The following is a 9,226-nucleotide window of genomic DNA, read 5'->3' as shown; positions in this document are numbered from 1 at the left end:
GAAGCAGATCTGCAGCACTGCCCTTGGGAGACTGCTTCAAGTAAGGGTCCTGCTTTGGGAATGCAGCTGGGATACCAGAGTGTCCCTTGCAGGTGCTTTTCCCCGTGTTTTGGTGCCCACTGAGGCACAGAAATGGGTGAGCTGGGGATGAGCTCTGCCTCGAGGGAGGCGGGATGGGAAGGATCCCTGCTGGAGGAGCCTGGGCAGTGCTCTGTCCTGGGACTGACTCTCCCTTTGCTGCAGGACCCCAGCAGGTACGAGTGTGGGCAGACCAAGGTGTTTTTCCAGGCTGGCCAGGTGGCCATGCTGGAGGAGCTGCGTGTCCGGAGCCCGCGGGCAGCCTGCACATAGTCTAATTGGACAAAGGATCAGCCACCCCTTGGGGTGATTGGCCAAAATCCTAAAACATCCATTGTCAAAATATTTTTCTACTATACCATAAACAAGACTTCTCAAGGTTGCAGGTGTTTGGTTGTTTACAGAACTCTGCTACCTCTTCTGTGAGAGAGAAAAGTCTCTCACGGACATAGAAAATAGCAAGAAAATCCTTGCTAGCAGCATTTTTGTACCTACACAGCTCTGTCCCCCCTCCAGGCTCTGCCACCTCCTGCCCAGCTCCCTGTTCCCCCTCTTGGCTCCCTGCCCAGCTCCCTGCCCAGCTCCCTGCCATCCCCGCAGGTTTGTGAGGATGCTGCAGAGGACCAGGGCTGCCGTGGTGCTGTAGAAGACCCTGAGGATGGTCCTGGCCCGATGCTCGTTTCTGCACCTGCACCAGGCCACCGTCACGATCCAGGCCTTCGCCCAGGGCCCGTTTGCCCGGTGCCGGTACCGAGAGGTGGGAGCCCAGCAGGGCGGGGGGTGCCTGGCTCCCCTCCGGGGGTGGTGTGGCACCGCGAGGCCGTGGTGATCCAGGGGCTGGCTGGCCCAGAGGCGCTACGGCCGCGTGTGCAGGGCCGTGCTGCCCCTGCAGTGCTGCTGCCCCGGGCCTGGGCACGACGGGAGCTGAGCCGGCTGTTCCTCGAGGTGCGCTCGGTCAGGCACAAGGAGCTGCACAAGGGCACGGAGATCAAGGTGATCCAGTTGCAGTGCAGGCTGGACGAGCAGGTGGGTCCCAGGGGTGTCCCAGGGGCAGGGCTTTGTGCTGACCACCTCTTACCTGGCCCTGGCCCAGCTGTGTCCTGGGCCTGGGGCAGGAGCTGATTGCCTGCCGTGGGTCCCCAGGAGAAGCGGTGCCTCTGGGCTTTGTTCCCAGGTTTCTGTGCTCCTTGGGACAGGTAGGGCACTCCCCTGGGTGCAGCCTCACAGCAGTGTCAAGTGCTGGGGACAGTCCTGGTGTGACATGTTCCACTCTGCTGCTGGAAGCATCCCTTTTCACCATCTGGGTTTCTCTGCTCTGACTGTGGCTGCTCCAGTTCTGGGGGTGTCTCTGGAGGATGAGGGAGGTGGTGTGATCCTGTCTGGGAGTTGGAGGAAACAGGGCAGGGTAATCCCGCTGTGAGGACCAGCCTGGAGGCAGGGAAGGGACCCACACGTGAGCTTTGCCATGGCTTTGGAGCCCATGGGGGTGGCAGGTCAGGGACAGCTGCTCTCCCAGGCCTGAGCTCTGGAGGGGGAGGATTCTATGGCTCAGGGCTCCAAGGAGATGATGGGAAATGGGGTCTCATTACAGAGGGGCAGCCTGAGTGCACGGGGCTCTCAGTGCTGTGACACGTGGGGATGTGTCCCTGCCCCTGTTCCTGACCCTGCCCCTGTTCTCAACCCTGCCTGATGCTCTGTCCCTCGCCCCAGGCCCAGGAGAAGCAGCAGCTGGTGGAGCAGTTCTCAGGGCTCAGGGCTGCCCACAGCGAGGAGCTGCAGCACCTGCAGGATGAGTTCCGGCGGCTGCAGGAGGACATGGCTGGCAATGTCCAGGTCGAGCAGCTGGAGGGGCACAGCTGCCTGGGCCCAGAGGTCGAGGAGCTTAGGCAGGTCTGTTGGGGGATGCTCCTGCTCCTCTAGGGCTCCACGGGGCTCTCCTGGGAACATGCAGTGGGAGTCCACTGGGCAGGGCTCAGGCTGTACCTCCCTTCTGCCTTCCCGCAGCGCTTGGTGGAGATGGAGGCTGTGCAGCTGCAGCTGGGGGAGGAGAGAGATGCCCTGATCCAGCACACGTTGGAGCAGTCAGGATCTGGAAGGTAAAAGGGGTGCTCTGACCCCCTCATCCCCCGGGGTATGAGCAGGTCCTGCAGGCAGAGGCACATCCCCTCTCCGAGGGGTCACGGCGTGGCTGTCCCCACTCCCCGCTGTGTCCGTCCCCACAGAGCTGCACCAGCAAGTGGCACGGGAGAGCCAGGGGCTGCTGTGGGAGCTGGAGGAGGAGCAGGAGCGTTACCAGAGCCTGGAGCAGGAATATGCCCACCTGGAGCAGGAATATGAGACCCTGCGAGATGAGGTGGCCTTCCACAGGCTGAGGGCCTGGCCGGGAAATGGGAGCCTCCAGGCAACCCCTTCCCTGGCTCCTCGTGCGGAGTGGGCAGTGCTGGCTGCTCTCCTCTGGGAGAAGTGGATTCCCCAGTTCATCTGCTGGGGGTCCCCAGCCCAGGTGCCCTCCCGAGGCTGTCACTGCTCCAGGGGATGTGGCAGCAGAGGATCAACCTCGTCCTTCTCTTCCCCACTTAGCAAAGCACCTGGAGACAATCCCCTTCCTCAGAGAGCTTCTAGGGCTCTGAGAGCAGCTTCTGGTCCTCCTCTGTGTCCACGGCTCCCTCGAGAGACAGCTCTGGCCTGCAGGCTGAGGCCAGTGGGGACACTGGGGACAGTGCGGTGGGGGTGACAAGTGGGCTGTGCCTTCCCTTGGCTGTGGGGACAGATGTGCCCCAAGGCAGCTGGCTGGGGGCTGGTCCCCTCGGGAGGGCTGTCCCCAGGATTCACTGGCTGCTGTTTCAAGCCCTGTCTGTGCACAGGGGCTGGAGGAGCCACAGCCTGCTAGTGAGACCCTGAGTGGTGTGGAAGGCCAGGACCCCTTGGAGAAGTCCTATCTCCTCCCCAAGGAGGAGCTGGCTCGGACCTGGGAGGAGCTGCTGAGGTTCAAGGGCTCAGTGCAGCTGGAGGAGAAGAAATGCTTGGAACTCCTCAAGTGCAGGGTGAGCTGCTGCCCTGATGCCATGAGCAGGGCTGGGCCCAGGCTGTGTCCAGGCTGGCAGGGCTGGGTCTGGACTGGTCTCACCCTGCTCTCCCCTGCACAGGACACAGCGGAGATGCCGGGACCGGGCAGGAGCTCGGGGCAGGTGGTGGGCGATGACCTGAGATACGCCTACGACGCAGTGCAGGCTGCCAACAGGTGAGTGTGCTCCCAGGGAGATGGTCTCAGCTGAGGCTGGCTCCCCCATGCTGCTGGTGGGGCTTTTCCTGGTGTTTAACCAGCTGTGGCCTGGCTCATGGTGCTGGGCAGCTGCAAATCCTCTTTGAAGCAGCCCCATCCTCCCTCGTGAGGGGCAGGCACCCAGCTGGGTGTGGGGCACCCCTGACTCCCCTTCCATCAGGCCTACCCAGCTGTGTTTTCCTGGATGGGGCTGGGGCATCCCACTGTGCTCAGAGCAGCTCTGTGAGCAGGTGGGATGTCCTGGACTCCACAAGAACCTCCTGAGCACTGGTGGAGCCCGTTCCTGGGCCGTGCCACGTGTGCTCTGTGCTCAGAGGGGAAAGGCTGGGGCTGTGCTGCCTCAGGGTGCCTGGGCAGGGGGCGAGCCCCAGTTCTGCAGCTTCTGGGGGGGAAAGAAGCTACTGCTTCTGCAGTTCTGCCTCCTCGGCAGCCCCCCAAGGGCTGGGGTGGGGTTGCAGTGCCTCAGTTTCCCTGTGCTGGTGTGCAGGCTGCTGGTGAGCCAGCTGAGGGAGGAGAAGCAGCAGAACGAGGAGGAGGTCCAGGGGCTGCACCTCGACATCTGCTCCCTGAAGCAGCTGAGCCAACAGCAGGCAGCCCTGAGCCAGGAGCTGCAGGGCCAGGAGGGGCTGCAGCACCACGTGCTGCAGCTCGAGGAGAACTGGGTAAGAGGGGCTGGGGGACAGGAGTGGGTTTGGGGCTGCCCCCTTCCTTGCCCTGGGATGAGCTGCAGTGACTCCTTAGGGAACGATGTGGGAGCCCTGCTGTACCCCCAGCTGGGACACAGAGCCCCAGAGCAGAGCCTGGCTGCTTGAGGCACCACCCAGGGTTTGTGAGCCACTGCGATGAGCTTTTTGTACCCTTTAGTTGCTGCCATGCTGGAGAGCGAGCCCATCCAGGGCTTGTCCTCCCCCGACCCCTGGCCATCACCGCTCCTCCTCAGCCTCAGCCCCTGCCCACTCCCTGTCCGAGCTGCTGCAGTGCCTGGGCTCTTTCCACACCACTCTGGACCGCCATGGGCTGGCCCCCAGCGTGGGCCACCAGGCCCTGTGCCAGCTCCTCTTCCTCATCAGTGGCACCACCCTCAACTGCCTGCTCCTGAGGAAGGACACGTGCTCGTGGAGCTGTGGCATCCAGCTCAGGTCAGTCCCCGAGTGGGGCACGAGTCCCTGGGGGTGGCGGGAGGTGGCTCATGCCCTGCCCTGAGCCGTGTCCCTGGCAGGTGCAACATCAGCCAGGTGGAGCAGTGGCTGTGGGCACAGGGGCTGCAGCAGAGCAGGAGCTCTGTGAGGAGCTGGAGCCCCTGGTCCAGGCTGCCCAGCTGCTGCAGGGGAAGAAGGTGACAGAGGAGGACGCTGGAGCTCTCTGCAGCCTCTGCACGGTGCTGTCACCCCAGCAGGTACTGGGAGGGCTGGAGCTCTTGCCTGCCGGGCATCCACCTTGCCATGGGGCTTCTGGGTGCACCAGGGCTGCCCTGGGGTGGGGACCAGGCTGTGCCCAGAAATGCCAGGATGTGCCCAGCCCTGCCCTGTTGACGTCCCCGCCCTCTCGTGCAGGTTGTGAAGCTCCTCCGGGCGCACACCCCGGCCGTGGGGCTTCAGCAGCAGCGTGGAGGTGAGTGGGGCCCGGGGGGCTGCCCTGCATGGACACCCCCACGCTGGGGCAGTCCTGATGTGACTGTTGTCCCCACAGAGGCGGCTGCAGGACCAGTACAGTCCAGCTCCTGGTGGACACCAGCCACCTCTTCCCTGCTCACCTGCCCTTCACTGCCTCCCCGCTGCCCCTGGGTGAGCTCCACATCCCTGAGACCCTCAACCTGGCCTTCCTTGGCCACCACTGAGCCTGGGGCTGCCCCTGGGCTGCTGCCAGTGCCCCATTTCAAGGTATCTGCACCCTCTGAAGTTTGGGAAGGCTGTGAAGGCAGGGGTTCAGCACCTTTTGACTGCAAAGTTGTTTATTTATTGAAATTTGGGTGCCTTATTTGTGGCACAGGCAGGGCCCCTGACAGTCCTGCACTGGGGGGTTTGGCCATGTTTTAATCCTTTGGAGTTAAGAGAAGTCTTTGCAGGTAACTCTGGCGTTGAGGCTGTTTGCAGGGCGGTGGGAGGGAGCTCTTCTGGCCCCAGAGAAGGGGTGGTCAGCAGGCTTGGAACAGACTTACCTGCTTCCTGTGAAGACAGGGAGCATTTATTTGAATGACCTGGCTTAGCTGATGTCACACAGACTTTAACTCCTCAGCCTGTTCGGGTTAGGAGTGTTGGCAGGAGTCATGGAGGAGCAGGAGCCTTTCTAGAGAGGTTTGCTGCAGTTAACCACGGCTGGGCTCCTCTTGAGAAAGAGTAAATAATTGTACACTGCTCCCTGAACTACCTGTGCAGTTCCAGTTAAACACTGCCCCACAGCCTCCTGTCTCAAGGAATTCCTCTGAGGAATTGCAGTATCTCCTGAACACAAGCCTCCCCTTTCTCCATAAACAGGATCCACTTCAGGAGTAGATGAACCAATCCCATGAAAATGCTGTGTCCTGGTCTTGAGTTACAATGGCTTTGGGAACCTGAGGACTGGGAGGTGCATGAAGGTGGTAGGATGAAGTGGCATGAGCGTCAGGGCTCAGAGGGACTTGAATTTAAGTTCAAGAATCCAACTGTTTCCCATTCTGTGACTGAGGTGAGATCTGGTGGGTGGGAGGATGGACCAGTAATACCCAGTCCTGCTCTCTGGCAGTGGAAGCCATTCACCCTTGTCCCAAGTCCCTCTCCAGCTCTCCTGGGGCCCCTCAAAGCACTGAAAGGAGCTCTCAGGTCTCCCTAGAGCCTTCTCTTCTCCAGGCTTAAAGGAGTCTGGTTACACCCAGTCCGTTTTCCCACTTAAGGTGGGTTTGGGTTTTCCAGTGCCCAGCATCACATCCCAGAGCTCACAGACCAAGTGGCCACCAGGCTTGCTCAGAGCTTCACTTGGACTTCCTGAACAGGGTTTGAGGGCAACTCTCTCATTATTGTCCTGCTCACAGTGGGCAGCTGGTGCATAAATTATTATATTTTAAAAATCCCTTTTTTGTCTTTACTCTTAAACATATTGTAATACAAATATTAACGTGCCATGACTTCAGCAGGCCACATTCTAAAATAACTGATTTTTATGTACCTCAGGTCCTAATTAGTTCATAGAATCATGGTAGGAAAAGACTCAAGTCCAGCTCTCAACCCATGTTCACCACTCAGCCACATCCTCCAGTGCCCCATCTCTGCAGTGTTTGAATGCTTCCAGGGATGTTGATTCCACTCTGGCCCTGGGCACCAAGGCCTGACCCTGCTTTCAGTGAAGAAATTTCCCTAATATCCAATATAAATCTCCTGGTGCAACTTCAGGCCGTTTCCTCTCATCCTGAAGCTCCCTGAAGCCTGGTACTGAGAGCAGGTGTGTCCATCTCTGCGTTTCAGAGCCTTTTGGATGTATTGAGGTACAGATCCCAAAAATTAGTGCCTTTTACGGCTTCCAGGGAGCCCTCGGGGATGGGAGTGAAGGGCAGTACTTGGTTTCAAACTCCCCATGATATTTATATAGCTGCCAAAAGGCCCCCAGGGTCAGGATTCTGCCCTCCAAAAGGCTCCTGGATCAAGGTCCAGTCAGGAAGATCACTCAGCATTTACCCTCCCAGCCTCAGCTGGGGGGAACTTGTTTAAATTGTTGTTAATTGACTCCTATGAAGATAATGGCAAATAGAAATAAACCTTAAAACAACTTCCCTCCAGCTCTCCTTTCTCCTCAGGCTCAACTTCCTTCCCAAATTCTCCACCTCCTCCCCCACAGCTGTGATGGGGGATGGGCAATGGGGCTTGTGGTCAGTTCATCACCCCTTGTCCCTGCTGCTCCTTCCTCCTCCTCCTCTTCCCCTGCTGTAGCGTGGGGTTCCTCCCATGGGTGCCAGCCCTCCATGAACCCACCCTGGCTGGATCCCTGAGCTTCTGCCCCAGCACAGCCTCTCCACGGGGTCAGAGCCACCGTAGAGCACATCCCCCTCTCTGGGCAGGCTCCTCCAGGGGCTGCAGGTGCAGCTCTGCTCCACAGGCACCTCCTGGGCTGCAAGGGCACAGCTCCCTGGCACTGCCAGCTACCGTGGCCTCCCAGGGAACTTCTGCTCTCTTTTCACACAGGGACAGGAGCCCCATGTGAAATTATGATGATTAAAGCTAATTAATTACTCCAGGAACCCTCAAGAAATGGTGTATCCACCATGAATCACTGGAAAGGGATGAGCCCAAGAGCCAGGATGGGGTTGGACTTGAGCTTTAAAGGTCCCTTTCAGCCTAAGTCATTCCATGATTCTAGCAAAGCCTGGTGGCAGGCCCACAATTCTCAAGGGTGAAGCAGGACTGTGCCAGACCCCAGGAACAGCCCCAGCTCTCTCTGTAGGTCATCAGGGCCCTGCATTCATCAAATCTACATCAATCCAATTTAGCAGGAAAGTGTTTCGAGGGACTGTGTCAAAAGCCTCACAGAAGTCCAGGCAGGTGCCAGCCACAACTCATCCGTTCTCTGCTGATAGAGTCACCCCAGCATGGAAGGCCACAAGAGCAGCAAGGGATGGGTTTGCCCAGGCTGTGCTGGCTGTCCCTGATCACTCCCAGGCCTGGGAATTATCAGCATTGTGCTCGGGAGCAGCATCACCTCCCAGGACAGGTCTGTCCCAGCTCTGCAGCTCCTCCCGAGGGGAGGCGGAGGGGCAGGGGCTGAGCTCTGCTCTGGGACAGGGACAGGAGCCCAGGGAAGGGCTGGAGCTGGGTCAGGGCTGGGCATGGAGCTCAGGGAAAGGTTCTTCCCCCCGAGGCTGCTGGGCACTGCCCAGGCTCCCCAGGGAATGGTCCCGGCCCCGAGGCTGCCAGAGCTGCAGGAGCGTTTGGACAGCGCTCTCAGGGATGCCCAGGGTGGGGTTGTTGGGGTGTCTGTGCAGGGTCAGGGGCTGGATCAATGATCCCTGAGGGTCCTTCCAGCTCAGGATATTCCAGGACTCTGTGTTCTGTGATTCTGTTTAACACCTATCCTTAGTGCAAAGGCACCCTCATGGAGGCTGAGCAGCAGCAGGGACCATCCCTGGGCTGTCAGTCCTTGGAGCTGGTTAATCTTGGAGCTGGTTATCCTTGGGGTCGGATATGCCTGGTTTTCACTTTAAAGGTGGAAGTGCTGCACTGGGGTGGGAGTGGAGCTGGGGGGGCCCCCAGGTGCCTGTCCCCTCCCAACTCCCCACAGGAGCCACAGTGAAGGGTGTGCTTTTTAATGTCAGTTATAATAAAATATTTTTACAGAGCCCAAAAAATTCAAAATAGTGCAAAACATCTCACTGTCATGCATCCATGGGAGCCGCCGCCGCCGGCGGGACAGACACACAGGCATCGGTGACACTGTGCTACAGGAGCAGAATTGGTCAGTTCAATCACATGCCAAACAGGACAGTCTGGGGAGGGGGCACAGGGCCAGGGGCACCACGGTCGGGGTGCGGGGCCGAGCCCCAGCCTGGCCGTGCAGGAGCAGCCGGTAGAAAAAGGGTGTAAACATTGAACAGAAACGAGAGAGGAAAGTGAAACCCTTTGGTCCCAGGCAAACCCTCTAGAAAAAGGAGCGTGGGGGCCGGTCGGGGTACCCTGTTTTGGGATGGGAGGGGGCTGAGAGAGCTGTATTGACTTGTGGGGTCATGAGGCCTCTGCCTGCCCCATGACTCGGGGCAAACTGGCCGGCTGGGGTGGCCACCCCACCACCACACACCCAGGCCTCCCAGGCACTCGCACGAGACATGCACACCACTTACCACACAGAAATGGTGCTCATTGGGGAACTGGGGGCACAGAACTGGTGCTTACTGGGGGACTGGAG

At 59.5% G+C, this 9,226-nt stretch overlaps 1 protein-coding gene across 1 annotated transcript; it reads left to right on the top strand.

Moving 5' to 3' along the window:
* Window positions 1-2,820: 2,820 nt before the first annotated feature.
* LOC138099739 (uncharacterized) lies at window positions 2,821-7,099 on the top strand. Its single transcript, XM_068997207.1, has 7 exons — window positions 2,821-3,122; window positions 3,225-3,319; window positions 4,302-4,500; window positions 4,581-4,757; window positions 4,915-4,972; window positions 5,051-5,145; window positions 5,836-7,099. Exons 2-7 carry the CDS (start codon window positions 3,237-3,239, stop codon window positions 5,851-5,853), a joined length of 630 nt encoding a protein of 209 aa, XP_068853308.1. The 5' UTR covers window positions 2,821-3,122; window positions 3,225-3,236; the 3' UTR covers window positions 5,854-7,099.
* Window positions 7,100-9,226: the final 2,127 nt, after the last annotated feature.

The sequence above is a fragment of the Aphelocoma coerulescens genome, chromosome 28 (genome assembly GCF_041296385.1).
Source record: "Aphelocoma coerulescens isolate FSJ_1873_10779 chromosome 28, UR_Acoe_1.0, whole genome shotgun sequence".
Lineage (NCBI taxonomy): Eukaryota > Metazoa > Chordata > Aves > Passeriformes > Corvidae > Aphelocoma > Aphelocoma coerulescens.
Note: the sequence above shows the minus strand (reverse complement) of the source record. Positions and strands in the feature narration are given on the sequence as shown.

Coding starts and splice junctions, on each gene's coding strand:
- LOC138099739 (XM_068997207.1), top strand. CDS start 3,237: ATGCCGGGACCGGGCAGGAGCTCGGGGCAGGTGGTGGGCGATGACCTG. Junction 4,758..4,914: donor CGGTGCTGTCACCCCAGCAG/GTACTGGGAGGG, acceptor CCTCTCGTGCAG/GTTGTGAAGCTCCTCCGGGC. Junction 4,973..5,050: donor GCTTCAGCAGCAGCGTGGAG/GTGAGTGGGGCC, acceptor TTGTCCCCACAG/AGGCGGCTGCAGGACCAGTA.